General features: G+C 37.0%; 1 protein-coding gene across 1 annotated transcript in view; it reads right to left on the bottom strand.

Moving 5' to 3' along the window:
* LOC106877198 (importin-5) overlaps nucleotides 1-19,477 on the bottom strand; it is a 101,749-nt gene that overhangs the window by 57,073 nt on the left and 25,199 nt on the right. Inside the window, exons 2-3 of the mRNA XM_014926042.2 lie at nucleotides 11,717-11,797; nucleotides 9,476-9,668 (exon numbers count right to left, since the gene is read on the bottom strand). Of these exons, the coding sequence (XP_014781528.1) occupies nucleotides 9,476-9,668; nucleotides 11,717-11,797 (274 nt within the window). The remainder of the gene's footprint in view (nucleotides 1-9,475; nucleotides 9,669-11,716; nucleotides 11,798-19,477) is intronic.

The raw sequence follows: 19,477 nt of genomic DNA, 5'->3' as shown, positions 1-19,477 counted from the left end.
AGATTGGAGCCTGGTGCAGCCCTCTGGCTTGCCAGTCCTCAGTCAAATAGTCCAACCCATGCTAGCATGGAAAGCGGACGTTAAACAATGATGATGATGATGTATTTAAGAAATTAGTAAAATATTTTGTGTATAGCAGAAGTATAATCAATTCATTGCCGAGAAATTTTAACAACAAAATCTTATATGGATCCCCAACGGATATATGGGCCCCAGTAGAGAACCACTGGTCTAGCTAATCAGTGTAAAGTACATAACTTCGAGTAATTAATCTGACCTAAAATGAATGATAAAACTCAAGGTGATGTAACAAATGCCACTGAAAACAACTAAGTCCCAAGTGAGTTGAGTCGTTCCTCTATATGCTACTCATAAGTCCCGACTGAAACAAACTCCTTTTTTTTTTTTTGTTTATTTTGCTATTGTTTTCAGCAAGAAAAAAAAAGTATGGTTGTCAAACTGTTCTATGTTCTCTCCCCTACCCCATCACCACCACCACCATCACTCCATCTTAAACACATCAAGTGTTTCTGCCTTGTTAAGATTTAGTTAATTTCAGATTCAGTGCCTTAATTTTTGATTTATAATTATAATAATAATCATAATGGTAATTGTAATTCATCATAATCAACATTTAACATCCACTTTTATAATTATAATTAATCAACATCATTGTTTAATGTCCACTTTCCATGCTGGCATGGGTTAGATAGTTTAACATGGAGCTGGCTAGCAGGGAGCTGTTCAGACTCCAGCTGTGGCACGATTTCTACAGTTAGGAAGGGCATCCAGCTGGAGAAACCATGCTACAACAGACAACAGCTCCATGTCAAACTATCCAACCCATGCCAGCATGGAAAGCAGATGTTAAACGATGAGGATGATGATGAATTATAATCTAGTACTCTAATTATAATTGAATCCAATTTAAAAAGAAGAATCATCATCATTTTGATGTCCACTTTTCCAAACTTGCATCGGTCAGACAGTTTAATGAGATAGATTTTCTATGGTTAATTGCCCTTCCTATTACCAACTTGTTTCTAAGCAAAGTACTATAATCAAACAGATTACCATGGAATATTAGAAACAAAGGACATTCATTTACAACAATCATGTGATGGGAGGCAAGGGACACAGACACACACAGCTTCTTTCAGTTTATGTCTACTAAATCCACTCACAAGACTTTGGTTGCCCTGTGGTTAAAGTGGAACCCATGTGGTTATGAAGCAAACTTCTTAATCCCACGGCCACACCTGCACCTAAGAGAAAGGAAAACTTAAACCAACCACCAATCAATACTCAAAAAAAAAAATCATTAAAAAGTAGTCAATTATCTAACAATCTTTGACACAAAACACTTAAATTAACTCCGCAGATATGTATCAACCTCTGGCTGAACAATCAGTGAGTTATATTATGTTACCAACACTGTAACATGCCAAACAGTTGCAACATGTCACCTAGGTCACCTAGCTGTAAACAGTAATGATGTATAGGTAAAGCTCACTGCTGTAGAAATAAATGTTAAGTGTCTTGCTAGCTTATGGCACCGAGTTCAAATGCAACCACGGTTATAATTTAGGAAGCGAAAAGGCTAAGCGTAGCTGACTTGCATTAAATACATTAAATACAAGTTGAAGATTTCTATGGTACCTAAATACCTGTATGGTCTCTTTTACTCTTTTACTCGTTTCAGTCATCTGACTGCGGCCATGCTGGAGCACTGCCTTTAGTAGAGCAAACCGAACCCAGGACTTATTTTTTTGTAAACCAAGTACTTATTCTATCGGTCTCTTTTGCCGAACTGCTAAGTTAGTGGGACGTAAACACACCAGCATCGGTTGTCAAGCGATGTTGGGGGGACAAACACACACACACATATAGACAAATATATGACAGGCTTCTTTTCAGTTTCCATCTACCAAATCCACTCATAAGGCTTTGGTCAGCCCGAGGCTATAGTAGAAGACACTTGCCCAAGGTGCCACGCAGTGGGACCGAACCCAGAACCAACAGCATCATATTAAAGAATATAAGACACAAGGTATATTCAGTCCTTTGCTTACAGTAACATGCTACCGCTAAGTCCAATCACAGCTGTTAAATCAACAAACCCAAAACCATTGAGTTCTTTGAAGCCTAGCAACACCAAAAATGATGGCAAAGGCTCTCATTGTCCCTCACAGGATGGCAGAGAAATACCAGGTTGGAAAACTGATGTAAGTTGTCAGTGTCTTTATCATTCATCATTTTTAGAATGACATTGTGGAGGTATAAGAGACCAGATCAATTTGAACCTAAAACAGAATATTTGGGCCAGGTATGGCTGGTTTAAATGCTCGAGGGTTAAATGTCTATAATTCCCTAATCTCACCATTGTAGGAATTTACTATCAGAGTTCAGTTTGCCAAAGTCAGGGAATCACATCAGGTTTCCAAAGTATCTCACAGACATGCTGCATGTTTCATACACAAATTCACTCAACAACAACTGAACTGTAGAATAAATTCTTTCTCCATTGTTTTCCTGCAGATCACAACCTTGATCTTTTAAAATCCAGGATTAACAAGTATATTGCCTAATGTTGGCAGTTTCCTTCAATATAATATTTTTATCTCTTCTATTATGACAATCTCATTTCATTAGCTCCTTGATTATCATCTCATTTACAGTATATTTTATTGCCATCATTATCTTTTCTCATCAGTTCTTTCATTATCTTCTCATTCTAAATACTTTTTACATCCCTTATTTTATAGCTATTTTGTCTTTGGTATCTTGAATATTAATGCATATAGAGATTTTTGTGGCATTAATGCCATACTGCTTTTTCCTTAAAAGTATCCTACAAGCTTTGCATGAGGTGATTCTGAATAAATAAAGAAAAAAAGCCACTCATTATTGACCTGCTGTTTAATTCATAATCTTGTTTGGTTTGAACCGTACAGAAATAAATCACAAAAGGATTATTACTATAAGCTATGAATTCAAATAGCCCATGTTAAATATTATGCAATTCACTCAAGCATTATCTAAGTAATTATCTCTTACAGGAATAAAACAATAGATCATAAGTGATAGTATGAAAGTAGAAAATATCTAAGCTCCAGTGTAGTCTAATACAGACATTTTAAAAATAAGCCATAGTGAATATTCCTATGTCCTTTAGCTCACCTGCTTTGCACTGTTCAATTTGATAATTAACATAATCAAAGGTGGTAGTATGGCAGAAAGAACAAAATGCCCTTTACAGATTTTAATTAGTTTCTAAAATTCCCACGAGAACCAACTTTGTCTTTCATCTATCTTTGATCAATAAATAAGTACCAATACAATAATCGTAATCAATTCAATTTATTGTACTAATCATCCTACATAATTGTGGCTTGTGTCAATGTCAGAAATCAATATTTAGGGCAATGATGCTGAGTGGTGAGTACCATAGAGTGATTGCTAAATTCCCAGTGAGCTAGTGCCCAAAACAATTCCAAATTCTTGTTTTACAGTCACATCTCTGCTACACACATAGTATTGTACATAAATAGAAAACACTATTTAGTCACTAATGTATTTCTATTGTTTTCCCAGTAAAAATTATACACACTCTGCTCTTTTCAATTAGACAGTGCAATGTGCAACCAAGCAAAACACAAACTGCATACTGAAATGAAATAAGACCTCACTCCTCACATATAATGTCTTGACCTTCAGAGTGAAACTCAAGACGTTCACCTTATAGGTAAGAAAAAAACCTCTAAACTAAATTTGTCCCCCACTAGCTTACCTGCTTAATGAGTTTTCCTTTCTCTATGCATCTTGTATAATTATTCTGCTGTTTATGATTCTCTGAACCTCTTGCGAAAGGAGTAATATCAGCATTGCCCTCAATTTTAGTACAAATACCCTGGTTGGTCCAAAACATTATTGCTGCAAATCATCGCCATCCTTCAACCAACCTATAGTTGGTCGGAACTCCATTGACAATCCCCTTCCACACTGCACAGTCCTGCATTGCTGTGTTCAGATCTCTAATATCCAGCCCCAAGTCCTGAGTTATAGTATCTGGAAATGTCAGTTTCCTGGAGAAACCACTTCCAGAGGGATGCCATAGCACAGGGATGAGATAACCTCTTTCTCTGCTTGATGACAGTGGCCAGCAAAAGGTAGCCATTTCTGCTTTAGCTTGAGGGATATTGGTATCAGATGTCCATAGATGTTACTAAGTGTTGGGTGTGACCTCCAACTGATGTTCTGTATCTTTCTGAGCAGGTTGGGATATGTTCCACCTAGTTGTTTTTCCAAGAGAGTCGATAAGGTCCAGGTCTAAATATTTTAACTTTTAACATGGGTGGAAGGTTCAAGTGCCAGATCTTATCAAGTTGTTACATGCATCCCAAGCAAGAGCTTTGCAGATGTAAAAGACCTTTTAGGAGTCTACTATGTGTGATCCAAGATATTTGAAGATATCAACGTTTTTGATTGATATTTGAGCGATTTAAGTTCAATTAACTTGGAGGAGGTCGTGATAAATAATCTAAATGCTGCAAATAATCTAACTACATAAAAAGACCAGCCAATGAGGGAGCCTTAACATGGTCCAGTGACATGCTAGAAACAGCAGCCAACTCTCTTCAATCACAACTTCCGGTTTTAAAAAGAGATAACATAATCCTAGATACCCACCTTTAAAATGAAAGTCATAGCTGGATGACCTTTGACCTTACATTAACCCAATTTTAGCTGATGTAGGAGTTAGGTGGAAACAATGAGGTAAAATAATACAGCAGTATTATGTTCATCTTGATTTGTTGTATGTCCAATTTTTCATATTGGCATGAATTTGGCCAAAATTAGTGCTCTTCATGTCTCCAACCCATGCCTGTTTTTCAAGTTAGGGATTAATTACTTCACATGGCCTCCTCCCAAGACACACAACCACAGGATGAATTGGTTATAGCAAAGATAAACCTAACATCACCCTTTTTGCTCATATTGTGTCAAGAGAAGTGAAAGTCCACGCTTGATTCTTCATGGAAGACCAGCAGTTGTCCATGCATACCAACCTCTGCTCTTCTGGCCACTGATGTTATCCAAGGGAAAGGCAAAGGCCGATACAGCTTGGCACCAGTAATGTCGCAACTCATTTCTACAGCTGAGTGAACTGGAGCAACGTAAAATAAAGTGTCTTGCTCAAGAACACAACACACGGCCCAGTCCAAGAATCGAACTCACTACCTCATGATTGTGAGCCTAATTCTCTAACCACTGAGCCATGCACATTTTTTTTATACATATATATACACACACACATATATATACATACATATACACACACATTATAAACACAGGTGTAGCAGTGCAGTTAAGAAATTTGCTTCCCATCCACATGGTTTTAGGTTCCATCCCACTAGTGTAGTACCTTAGTCGAGTGTCTTCTATTACAATTCCAGGGTAGCCAAAGCCCTGAAATTGAATTTGGTAGTTTGAAACACAAGCCTAAGACTGTACCAAGTGGTGGTGTTCCATCTCTATTGATACTAAAAACTTCAAAACTACCAGAAGAGAAAAGAAAGAAATCAAATGACAAGAGAGAAAGGCACAACAAAATCAACCTCATCCTCCACCAAGCAGCCAATGTCATCAACTCTTTTATGCAAGAACTGGTCTACAGAATCACCAACGCCATCACCATAAAGGAAACACTCAGCAAAGAAGAAACTAAATCCTCAGATACAAGATAAAGCTGATGACGACAATATATACATACAGACACATACATACAAAAAGACTCCTTCTGGTTTCCATCAACCAAGTCCACTTGCAATACTTTGGTTGGGTCTGGATCCATAGTAAGAGACACTAGACCAACGTGCCACGCCCATGGAACCAGGAAACGTGGTTGGGAAGCATGCGATTGCATGCATAAATCTGTGTTTGTGTCACCTTGTCTTGATATAGCATGATAGTTGTAAATGTGGAGGCGCAATGGCACAGTGGTTAGGGCAGCGGACTCACGGTCATAGGATTGCGGTTTCGATTCCCAGACCAGGTGTTGTGAGTGTTTGAGCAAAAACACCTAAAGCTCCACGAGGCTCAGGCAGGGGAAGGTGGCGAACCCTGCTGTACTCTTTCACCACAACTTTCTCTCACTCTTACTTCCTGTTTCTGTTGTGCCTGTAATTCAAAGGGTCAGCCTTGTCACAGTCTGTGTCACGCTGAATCTCCCCGAGAACTACATTAAGGGTACACGTGTCTGTGGAGTGCTCAGCCACTTGCACGTTAATTTCATGAGCAGGCTGTTCCGTTGATCGGATCAACTGGAACCCTCGTCGTCATAACCGACGGAGTGCCATAGTAGTTGTAAATGAAAGTTACCATTATATAAACAGTGTTGTCGTTCATCTCTAATATTCTGGAAAAAAAAAAAAAAAATGCCTGGCAATGGGGAAATTCTACTATGCTTGGAAACAGTTCGAGTTTCGTGACATGCGTCACTCTATACTGCATTTGCTTATTTTATTTGTTTTGGGGGACCAAGAGGATTTGTTATCTCCTGTTTAAACACATCAAACAGAGAAAGAAGGGCATGAGAGAAGGCATTACAGGTATGTCAATTATTTTCTATTCATCTATTTATTATAAATTTATATGTAAAATTATTATCAATAATGCACAACAGGCTTCAGTAAACACAGGTGCCTCTGGTCAATATATTTGCTTCAGGTATCATTGTAACTTTCCACAATTTCTCATGACAACATGGCTATATCAAGCTGAAAATACTGGTTCTCATCCACTCACTAAAGTTGCAATCACACGGTACCAAGTTTGAGCCTATTGCAAGACAGCAAAGCCTCATGCAGATCAAAGCCTTGTCAGTGAAACTAAGTTGATGGAAACTATGGAAGACTGTTAATGTCAGCCTTGTCATACAGTGTTATGCTAACTCTACCGGAAGATTATGCTAATGACACACATGTTACTGTGGAATACTCGACCACTTAGGTGCTAGTTCAACAACCAAATAATTCAGTTGATCAAACAATAGAATCTCCATCATCAAAACCAACAGAAATCCACTGTCTCTGAATAATTATTTTCTGGCTCACTGGCTAACATGGTCATAGATTTAAACTGTATTACACCCATTATGTTTTGTCTTTGAAAAACTGTTTCCATCATAGATGCAGGCATGGCTGTGTGATAAAGTTTGCTTCCCAACCACATGGTTTCAAGTTTTTTTGTATATGTAAAAATGTGTATGTGAGAGAGTATGCAGATGTTTGTGTCTTCTTGTCTTGACATTATATGATAGTTGTAAATGAGTGTCAGTCATAACTAAGTGTCATGCATTTCCAATATCCTGTGAAAACATGTCTGGCCATGGAAAAATATTAGCTTACTTGGAAACATGTAGGCATTGGTGACAGGAAGGTCATACAGCTGCAGAAAAATCTGCCTCAATAAATCCCCTGTCGACCCATGCAAGAATGGAAAAGTGAACATTAAAATGTTGACAGTGATTGATAATATGATGATGATGATGGTCAGCGAACCTAGCTGATGTCACTGTGACAGAGTTAACCATTGTTATGACATCCTGCATAAATTTTTGTCTTGGCATTATGCAAAATCCCTTCTCGCAGTTGGCATAGAGAGGAGGGAGTAGTCCCAGCAGAATTGTCAACTCAACAATATATATATATGACTCATTACTTAACAGTTTTTATGCCAATGCACCAAAGCATAAATATCATTTCATGTAAATCATTCAGAAATATTTCTGATGACAAGGGATTACATGAATTTTCCATACTTATGACCCAGATAGCAGTACACAGAATACAGACTTTCTCTAGGGGGATATTTGCTAAAATCGTTAACATGGTAGATAGAATGTATGTAATGTTCATTCTGGGCCTCTAAATTAAAATCTAGCTGTGGGCAATCATCATCATCAACATCATCATTGTTGCCACCGTCATTTAACCTCCGTTTCCCATGCTAGCATGGGTTGGACAGTTTGACTGAGGTCTGGAAAGCCAGTGGCTGCACCAGGCTCTAATCTGATCTGACAATGTTTCTACAGCTGGATGCCCTTCCTAACGCCAACCACCTCTAGAATATAGTGGAAAGCGGACGTTAAATGATGATGATATATACACATATACAGCAGGCTTCTACGGTTTCCATCTACTGACTTCACTCATAAGGAATTGGTCTGCTTGAGACTGGACCTGAAACCACATGGTTGCAAAGTGAACTCTCGAATCACAGAGCCATGGCCACATCTATATGGAATTTTTCTGAATAAACATTTTAATGAATATCTTTAGCACCATATGTATTTAAAATGGTTCTTAGATTAATCCTTTAGCATTCAGATCATTTTGTCAAATGTAGTGTTTATTTATTCATATTGTTTTGAATTAATCGTGCATTACCTCATAGCTTTGAGATTTCAATAATGTGATTGTTTATTTTTACAATGACATTATAGAGTAGGTGCTAGAGGATCAATTTGGTCAGTTTGAACATAATCAGGTAGAATATCTGGCCTGGATATGGCCAGTTTAAATGCTAAAGGGTTAAAAGTGATTTGGCTGCTATTTCTAGCAGGCTAGGAGGCTGAATATACTTTCTCTCATTAAAAAGCAAGACATATTTCCAGGTTCTGAGAAGGAAGGAGTCTTGTGTAAGCCTTTGAAAATACATTGTGTATGGTATCTTCAAAATGCTACGGGTGAATCAAAACTTTTAGAGTTCCACTGACGTTAGTGGGGTCTCTAAATGGTGAGTACTCGTATTTTGAAAGGGACACACTGAAAAATGTAGTCATCATCACTCATATACATATATATGTATTAATCAAACTATACAGTATCATAGATCCTTTCAACTGATCTTACCATGCACCTGTGTGTGTGTGTGTGTGTGGATGACAGGCTTCTTTTTTAGTGATCATCTATTTAATTACAGCTCTAAGTGAATCAAAGCCTTGTGAGCAAATTTAGACAGAAATGGAAAGACGCCAGTCATGTGTGTGTAAAAGAGCGTTTCCTTGTTGCGACAATGTATGATGGTTGTAAAACAAATATCACTAACATTCAGGCAGTTCTGTTCATTTCCAAGTTTCCATAAAAAACATGTCTGGCTATAGGGAAATAATATTATCTTGCTTGGAAACAAATGAGTATTGCCAACAGAAAGAGCACCCAGCTTTACCTCAACAAATTCCATTTGATCCATGTAGAAATTAGGACAATGATAATGACTAAGATACCAGAATTAGAAATGCCAGGTAATCATCTACAGACAGACAAAATTTGCCAGTCATTTTACTTCAGAGGAACCAAACTATTTTGTAACAAAATGCCCATAGAATAAAAGCACCTTTGAAGGCAGTTTTCACATAATTTCACACCCAACTTTCAGGAAATGAAACGAAGAAGTAAAATGCGTCTCTTACCCAACATGTTTCGTGCAAGTTCAGCAATGGCATCACATACTTTCCGGCGCACAATAGGATTTTCTTCTTGGTGGATAATATTCATAAGATACGTTTTGATAGCAATTTGAGAGTCAGGCACTAAGCTGCCCCAGGCATCGTCAAATTTGGATGTGAAGAGCTTCCGCAATAATACAGCTGCCAAAGAGCGATTCTGGAAAGAAGAACAGAAAAAAAGATCTGTTGTTAAAGGTCTCAAAAATTTACCTTAAGTGTCCTTCCTTCTTTCCCTCACTCACACACACACAACTTATGTCATCTTAGCTTCTATAAAATAAACTCAACCTGTTTAGTTACTTTACAATTGAAACAAAATGATATAAAGCAATTTTAAAATTTAAATATTAAGTGTAATAATCTTAAGGAGCACTAAGTATTTTTGATATAAAGCAATTTGAAAAGCTAAATATTAAATGTAATAATCTTAAGGAGTACTAAATATTTTTAACAACACTAACAGACAATGAACAACATAATGGAATTAAATCCCATGCACTTAATGTAGATTCTTATCTATGATTAAGAGATTTTGTTAAAATCACTAGTTCGGATTTACTCAGTAATGCAATAGTTTGCCAGATATACAAATTTGTACTTAAACCATTTCATACTAACCCATTTGATACTGCCTTTGGTTATACGATACAGCTTAATATTTTTAAAATTAATTGAAGTAGTGTATTTCAGCAGAAATATGTCAACAGAAGGGCTAAATGGTAAACAAAGCAATTTCTTTTTGTATTTAGACACAGGCATTGCTGTGTGGTTAAGAAGCTTGTTTCCAAACCATATGGTTCCGGGTTCAGTCCAAACACATGGCACCTTGGGCAAATGTCTTTCACTATAGCCTCAAGCTGACCAAAGCCTTGTGAATGGATTTGGTAGATAGAAACTGAAAGCCCATCATGTGTGTATGTGTATGTAAATGCATGTGGTTTTGTGCCTGAGTTTGTCCCCTGCCACCACTTGACAACTGGTGTTGGTGTGTTTACATCCCTGCAACTTTCAGAACTAAATATACTTTGCTGAAGACTGAAATATATATGTACTCACCAGAAAAATTTTTTAAAACCTTTTATTAACACTGTTTTTTGTCTCTTCTTCCCTGCATATTTGTATTTCTAGTTAGCATCAGTAATAGCTTACCAATTAATAATTATTAACCTGACCTAGTAAAGGAGCTTCTATAATATAAGCTCAACCCATTCGACATAAAAACCAAACCTTTCTCAAAATATTCTCTATTCTTTTTAAAATAAAGGCCATGAGCCCTTATATCCTAGGCCTGAGGTAAATAATCCCAAAAGAAGGGAATTTAGATGTAACAATAAATATTTCAACAAGGTACATTTTATATAACAGCTGGACATGTTTCCACAGACTAAAAACAAAAGACACTACTTGTATAACAGGGATGCTTGTTTGCAATTATCAAGCTTTGCCAAGACAAGGGGATACAAACACATTCACCCATTATACACACACACAAACAAACAAACACATACATACATACATATACATAAGGGGCTTCTTTCAATTTCAACTACCAAAATCACTCACAAGGCTTTGGTCAATCGATGGTTATAGTAGAAGACACTTGCCTAAAGTGCCATACATTGGGTCTGAACCAAAAACCATGTGATTAGGAAATTAACTTCTTAACCCCACACCCATACCTGCAGAACAGAATAGATTTAAGGGAAGTTGTAATGAATTAAGAAGTGATCAATATTGTTTTTTTGCAAGAATGCAAATTGGAGTGATATTGGTGAATGGAAGAGACAACTTAGAGAGAGTGAATGATTACTGAACTTAGATGAAGACGGTGACAGTAAACATGTGTATCAACAGTGTTACGTGTTGGACTTTGCACTCTCGTATTGCACAAAGTTTAACTTCTCTTCAAGGCCAGAAAATATTTCAGTCCTTACCAGCAATTAACATTCAATAAAACTCAAGTGAGGTCCACAGTGGAGTGCTGCCCCCACATCTAGAATGATGCTGCTTCTCTACGCAGAAATTCTGGACCTCATCCAGAGATGGATCACCTGATTGACATTCAATCACAAATGGAGGCACCTAAGCCTCTAGTCCATGGATATATGACTTTCTCTCTATGTTTTTCCTAATGCTACTATAATGGTTTCTATTCTTCAGAGCTGATTCGTCTCATAAAAAAAAGAACAAAATAACAAAACTTACTGGTACAGAGGCGCTTGTATTCTGTAACACTCCAATCAAAAATGTCATCTTGTTGGGAGCTGGGATGTTGCCATAGGTAGCCTGTGTAAAAGAGAATTAAAATGAAAAAAATATACTATCAAATTGAGTGCAATTAAATGTGCGTGTTTGTGTTGAGAGAGAGAGAGAGAGAGACAGAGAGTACTTCAAAAGTGCAGTGTACTTAAATTTCATTGTTTGATCAAATAAGAACTATACAAAAAATTAGAAACAGTGTTAAAACAACCAATAACAACCAATGGTGCACTTAAAATCCTACCTACGCTGCCTTCAAATTCTACTATAAACCTCAACAAGCTATGAAGCATGCAAAACAATAATTATTGCAACATAACAGGCTGCTTTGATGCAATACACACACACACACACATACAATCATCATATCACTTTAATGTCCACATTTCTATGCTTGCATGGGTCAGACAGAATTTGTTGAGACAGTTTTTCTATAGTCGGATGCACCTTCCTGATACCAACCTTCACCGGTTTCCAAACAAAGTAATATTTCCCCTTGGTCAGACATGTTTTTTTTTTCACGGAAAACTGGAAATGGAACACCTCTTGTATGGCAGTGATGCTTGCTTACAACCAACAAATGATGTCAAGACAAGGATACACACATACATAGATATCAAGGTATCAACCAGACTATTGGATGCTGTCACACACAATGTGCTTTTTTGCATTGTTTTAGCTTTCGAATGACGCCACGCTTATTAGCTATGCAGGCAAGCCAACATTCCCACTGAATGGAATGCTAGTCCATCACAGGGTTACCCATTTCCAGCTGAGTGGACTGGAACAACATGGAATGCAGCATTTTGCTCAAGAAAACAATGCACTACCAATCCAGGAATTGAACCATGATCAAGCAATTGTGAGTGCAGCACTTGAACCAGTAGGCCACACACCTATATACGCACATGTGTGCGCAACAGGTTTTTGGTTTCTGTCTACTAAATCCAATCACAAGGCTTTGATTGGTTCAAGGCCATAGCAGAAGTCACTTGCCCAAGGTAAGATGCAGTGGCACTGAGCTGAAATCAGGTAGTTGGGAAGTAAACTTCTAATTAATCACACAGCCACACCTGTGTCAACACTCGTTGTCAAGCAGTGATGGGAACAAACAATCACATATACAACAACTTTTCAGTTTCTGTGTACCAAATCCACTCACGAAGCTTTGGTCAACTTGGAACTATAATAGAAGACACTTGCCCAAGCTACCATGCAGTACAGCCAGCTGTAACACACCAACAACTAAACATGTACAGTTTGGTAATACCTTAGTTTATGTAGTCATGAACCGACACAGACTTCTTCTCAACCACCTTACTTATGACCCAGTGGAACACCCTGGATGTAACAGCTGGTAGGAAAGAGGCCAGCACCAGCACTCAGCTGTTACTCATTAGGCATGAGTAGATTAGAGCAATGTGAAATGAAGTGCATTACTCAGGGGCACAGTGTGTCACCTGGTTCAGGAAATAAATCCACAATTGTCCCACACACACACAAACATGATGCAATACTTCGGTGTCTCAAACAATTGCCCAACTAAGTACTAACTAATCTCATTATTGTTTAACTTTAGTGACTGAATGAGAACCAGTGCTTTCAACATGTTGATTAAGAATTATTCAAGTAAGTTCAATAAGCTCTGTAAAAGTACATACATGACAAACCACAAATAAAAACAAGATGAGATGGCCACAGTTAAAATATCTTTGATTATAGGCCTGCTCTCTCATAGTTGACTTGGGGCTAAATATTGGTCAACTGATGGTTATAGTAGCAGACACCAACTGACAGTGTCCACAGAAGGAACAATCCCTAAACCATATGGTTTCAAAGTGAACTTCTTAGCCATACTGCCAATACATATCATCATCATTTAACAGCCTTTTTTTCCATGCTGGTATAGGTTAAACAGTTTGATAAGAACAGACGAATCAGAGGGCTTGACCAAGTTCTATGTCTGCTTTGGCACGGTTTCTACAGCTGGATGCCTTCTTAAAACCAACCACTGAACATAGTGTACTGGGTGCCTTTTACGTGGCACCAGTGAGATCACCAAGTACCTGCAAGATAAGAACCCACCCACTCCCCTCAGCTGAACAGAGTATGGACTAGAGGAACGAGAAACTGACTTACACTCGCTCACACAAACAAGAGACAGACAGACAGAAACAAGTAAAAGTCAGGCAGAGATGTAGGCAGCAACAAATACAGAATATTATGGATTAGTTCTTTTATACTGATTACAAAATCTCATGAGTCTGTCTGTCTGATTTAGTCACACAAATTTTAACCCAGAATGTGCAGCATTAATATCAGTTATACAAAATTCTATCAGGTAGATTAAATCTTTTAATTTTCCTAATGTAACCAACACATCTTTGTCTGAAGATAATGGTTTCTACAGGTCTAAATGAAATTGCACATTTTTGCTTTTGGTTAGTTGGTTTGTTTGTTTGTTTTTTTTAAGTAGCTAAACAGCAAACTGAGATGAGAAGACTTATCAATGTTGATTTGTCCTTTTAGCTGTTGCCGAAATTGCTACTGATAAACATTGTTATCATAATTACTACTGTCACACATATATTGATTCCTGGAACAAATACACTGATTTCTAGCAGAGGGCCTCAGATCTATAAGAAAGAATGAAAATAACATTGCATCACTTCTTGCATCCTTTACAGAAGATATTTCTAACATGACTAAAATGGTTACAATCACAGATGGAAACCAAATTGGGTGCTTGTTCAATAACAGTTACCCACTGAGCTCATTATGTAAAATAGCCAAATCTCACTAAAATTACCTAATTGTCATGCTAAAGGAAAGGACATATTAGATAATATAGTTCTGAGTTCAAATGCCGCCAAGGTCAACTTTGCCTTTCGTTCTTTCAGAGGGGGGGGGGGGATAAAACAAGGACCAGTTGAATACTAGAGGGCAATGTAATTAAGAACCTACTCCTTGAAATTGCTGGCCTAGTGCCAAAATTTCAAACCAATATACTCTCTTTTCTCTCTTTTACTTGTTTCAGTCATTAGTCGAGCAAATCGAACCCAGGACTTATTCTTTGTAAGCCTAGTACTTACTCTATCGGTCTCTTTTACCGAACCGCTAAGTTATGGGAACAAACACACACACACACAAACATATACATACACACATACATAATAATAATAAAGACCAGAATTTATAGGGTAGTCGATTTTATTCCAGTACTTCACTGATACTTTATTTTATTTACTTTATCGGCCCCTGGGGGATGAAAAGCAAAGTTGGATTAGAACACAGAATGTAAAGAGCCAAAAGAAATACTGTAAGGCATTTTGTTCAATGCTCAAATGATTCTGTCAAGCCACTGCTTGCTGTCACTGGAGATGATGATGATGATGATGATGATGATGATGATGATGATGATGATGATGATGATGACAGTGATGATAAACAAAATTATTGCTGTTATTGTCCAAACAGCTGTTATTCGATTTCAGCATGCAGAATCAACTAACCAACAACTTTGAGAGCTCTCATATCAAATACCAGCCAAAATGAAGATCAGCAATATTCTAGTTCATTAGGTTTGGATTTGTGACTGGCATATATTATATTCATTTTAATTTTGACAAGTCAAGTAGATGAAAGCAAAACCCTTACAGCCACTGCTGTCACCTTAGCAACAACACAACAACAGCAGAATGATGTTACATGCACATGTGGTTGAGCATGTGTAATGCAAATAACCTTTTTGCAGCTAGATGCCCTTTTAAATATCAATCACATTATGTAAAAACGGGGAAGGAGAGAGAGAAAGAGAGAAGTTAGTATGTAGGTTTGGGGAGGTAAAACTATTATAACACTGTTTACAAGGACATTTCCAACAGCTTTATAGTTCTGCGCACTTTTTTCTGAACACTATCCAAAATATCATCAATAAAACGAAAATTTAGCAGCTGGAGGTCAGGTTACCAAACTATTTACAATACAATATGCTTATGGTGTCTCTGAATAATTAACATCAGTGATTTGTTAATTAATTCATTATTCTTAATATGCTAGTCTTTCACATGTATTTATGTGCTCTATTACATATCTACTTAGTGATTCTCATACGCTCCTTTGGAAAGCACAGTGAAGTATGTGCTCAGCTAAGGAAGTTTAATAGGACCAAAACATGTCTGGAGTTATCTCCTGTACTTGTCAAAACAATTAAATAATAATATTCATTGAACTAATGCTGTCTTTTCTCCATCACATAAAATACCTTAATGCTAGATTAAGTATTATGAATATGATTGCAGAATCAGAGAACTGGAGTCGTGTCAATTAATCATCATCATCATCGTCGTCGTCGTTTAACGTCCGCTTTCCATGCTAACATGGGTTGGACGATTTGACTGAGGACTGGTGAACCAGATGGCTACACCAGGCTCCAATCTGATTTGGCAGAGTTTCTACAGCTGGATGCCCTTCCTAACGCCAACCACTCCGAGAGTGTAGTGGGTGCTTTTACGTGCCACCGGCACGAAGGCCAGTCAGGTGGTACTGGCAACAGCCAGCCACACTCAAAATGGTGTATTTTACGTGCCACCTGCACGCACGATCCCGCTCAAATGTCTTTACACGTACCACCGGTACAATGAATTTAACTATACCATATTCATTTACTAAAGCAGTGTCCTTGTGCTTAAGAGAAAAATCACTATACCTTTTACAGTAGAAAATGATAGATAAACAAGTGAATTTTATAACCTCAGATTCTTACTTAATAAATTCAATCTGCCTAAGACCACCTCGTAGTTCTATGGTATAAAAATTCCTTGTTTTAACCCTTTAGCATTCATATTTCTTTGTCAAATGTAATGCTTATTTATTCACACTGTTTTGAATTAATAATGTATTATCTTGTAGCTTCAAGACTTCAATGGTATGTTTGTATATTTTTAGAATGACATTGTAGGGTAGATGTGAGAGATTGGATATGGTCAGTTTTAACGTATATCAGGTGGAATATTTCAGCTGGGATATGGCCAGATAAAACGCTAAAGGGTTAAAGCAATCTAAATTAAAACTTTAATCAAAATTCCATGTTAATTTAGATTTCAAACACAAGTTTAATAACAAAGTTATTTCAATAAATTCTAAACCATTTTCAAAATTAACTGAAACAAAAGCAGGTATTTCAACAGAAACATGGAAATAAAAGTATTAAAAATCCCCTTCATTACTCACTTTCCAATAATTGGCTGAGTCAGTGCAGCTGCATCTAGAACACTCAGAAGCACTAGTTCCATAATTACTACTGAGTGATTCAAATCCTTTTAAAAGTTAGACCCTAATTCTAGTAATTAATCTCTGGATACTAATTTGTGAGATGACACTACATCCTATCTAGAGGGAATTGATTTATCATAGATTACCAACCCAATCAGGAGTCTCTCTCTCTCTCTCTCTCCTTAACACTTTGGACACTAAGAACTATATTGAGATAATTTGTGACAGGAAGCTAAAAATTAATTAAATGTCCCATTAGGGATAGTGAATTATATTCATTACTTTGAATGAAAAATATTGAATTAAAAGATGAAATTAATCAAAATTAATTATTATAATTACACCTGAAACTTAAGAACAAGGTCAACAAGAGAACATCAGAGATGATTGCCTTACCGCAATAGACAAGGCCACAGTGATTTTTAAAATCTTTTTAGCATTTAAATGATACATACACATTTTTATTTTGTTACAATTTTGATTTTATATAGTTTTTAATACTAATTTCACTATTTGTTATGATGACAATCATCACCATCATTATTTTAAACTGCTTTTCTATGACAAGATTTGTCAATGCAATTTCTATGATTGGATGAAGTTCCTGTCACCAACCTTTGCCTGTTTCCAAGCAAGATAATATTTTCTCTGAGTCTAAACATTTTCATGGAAAATTACAGATAAACATCACTGTTTGAACACTGGTTAAGTTTGTTTACAATTAGCCTAAGTACCAATTGAGTGGGATCAATGTGACCAACTAGCCCCTTCACTGCTAATAATTCCAAGCCTTGTGCCTGTAGTAGAAAATATTAGCATGCAATGTCAAAACAAACACACGCATGCATGTGATTGGCTTCATTTCAGTTTCCATCTACCAAATTCACTCATAAGGGCTAAAGAAGAAGACACTTGCTTAAAGTACCATGCAGTGGAACTGAACTTGAAACCCTATGGCTTGTCATTTCTTAAAAGATAAGACAATACTCGTTATGCCCTTAAGGTGCTGGAAATAATGCTTTGTGGAATTTCTTCCAGCTTCATTTACTAACGTAATGTCCTTGTACTAAAGAGTTCAAATGCCACCTGGGTCAACTTTGCCTTTCATCATTTCAGAGTTGATAAAATAAGTACCAGATGAGTACAGGGATCAATGTAATCGACTTACACACGCCCTTGAAATTGCTGGCTTTGTGCCAAAATTTGAAACCGATATTCATTATGACCAAAATGGCACAATATGATAATAATCCTTCCTTTGTGTGAGCATCCTTTCTTTCAACTTCATGGGATGGTTGTAAACAAGGTATTCTGAAATATCTGGGCCACAGCAGTCAAGAGGGAAAAGAACTGGAGTTGATAGGGTTTAATATCAGATGAAAGCTAAGGTAAAGAGGCTGGAACTCTTAGAGAGGGATAAATAGAAAGGGAGACAAGCTGTACATTAAAAGGCTCAACCAACCTCACTTAACATTTTACATTAATGCTAAAAAGACTTTGACTCAACTTATCATCATCATCATCATTTTTAATGTCCATTTTCCATGCTGGCATGGGATGGATAGTTTGACAGGAGCTAGCAAATCAGAAGGCTGTGCCAAACTCAACTGTCTGCTTTGGCATGCTTTCTACAACTGGATGCTTTTCTTAACACCAACCACTTTACAGAATGTACTGGGTGCCTTTTTATGGTGAAGTCACCAAGTAACTTATAAGACAAGACCCCTCCAAACCAACAAGGGAACCACAACAGTCTTGCTCAATCTGCTAGAAACAGCAACCAAATCTCCCTAAAATTATGTATCTTCAAAAATGGAAGGCGGATACGTTAGATAATGTAGTTCTAGTTTATGCTAGACATGGTGGTGCAAGCTAGAACACCTTTAACCATAAGTTTCAATCAAAGTTGTTCTGAGACTAAACAGCAATTATGTGTCTTTGAGCAGTCTTTTCCCATTTTTTTAAAATGTTTATGTGAATGGGATGGTTTACATGTTGGAGCAATTGCTTGTATAACTAGATGTGAAGTAGAAAGCAGATCCAGTTTCTATTCAGTCAGGCAAACTAGAGCAAGCAGCTAAGCGCCTAGTTCAAGGACACAGAACAATGGCAACAGTGAAGAGATCAATAGTCCAGCATCTCACAGCCACTAACTTTAGGTGTGTGTGTGTGTGTATTTGAATTTATTCATCTTCGCAGTGCACTTCGCTGAAGCTTTATACAAGGAAATGTTTTCACTTTATATGTATAGATAGATAGACAAACAGAGATATAGATATACACACATATACATACATATGCACACATCTACATCATTTGCAGCAGCAGTAAAAATGTGTGTGTGTGTGTGTGTGTGTGTGTGTGCATATGTATGTATAGGTGTGTGTGTGTGTGTATGTGTATATATATATATATATATATATATATATATAT

Source organism: Octopus bimaculoides, chromosome 9 (genome assembly GCF_001194135.2).
Source record: "Octopus bimaculoides isolate UCB-OBI-ISO-001 chromosome 9, ASM119413v2, whole genome shotgun sequence".
Lineage (NCBI taxonomy): Eukaryota > Metazoa > Mollusca > Cephalopoda > Octopoda > Octopodidae > Octopus > Octopus bimaculoides.
The sequence above is the reverse complement of the archived record's forward strand: the minus strand, read 5'-3'. Positions and strand labels throughout refer to the sequence as shown.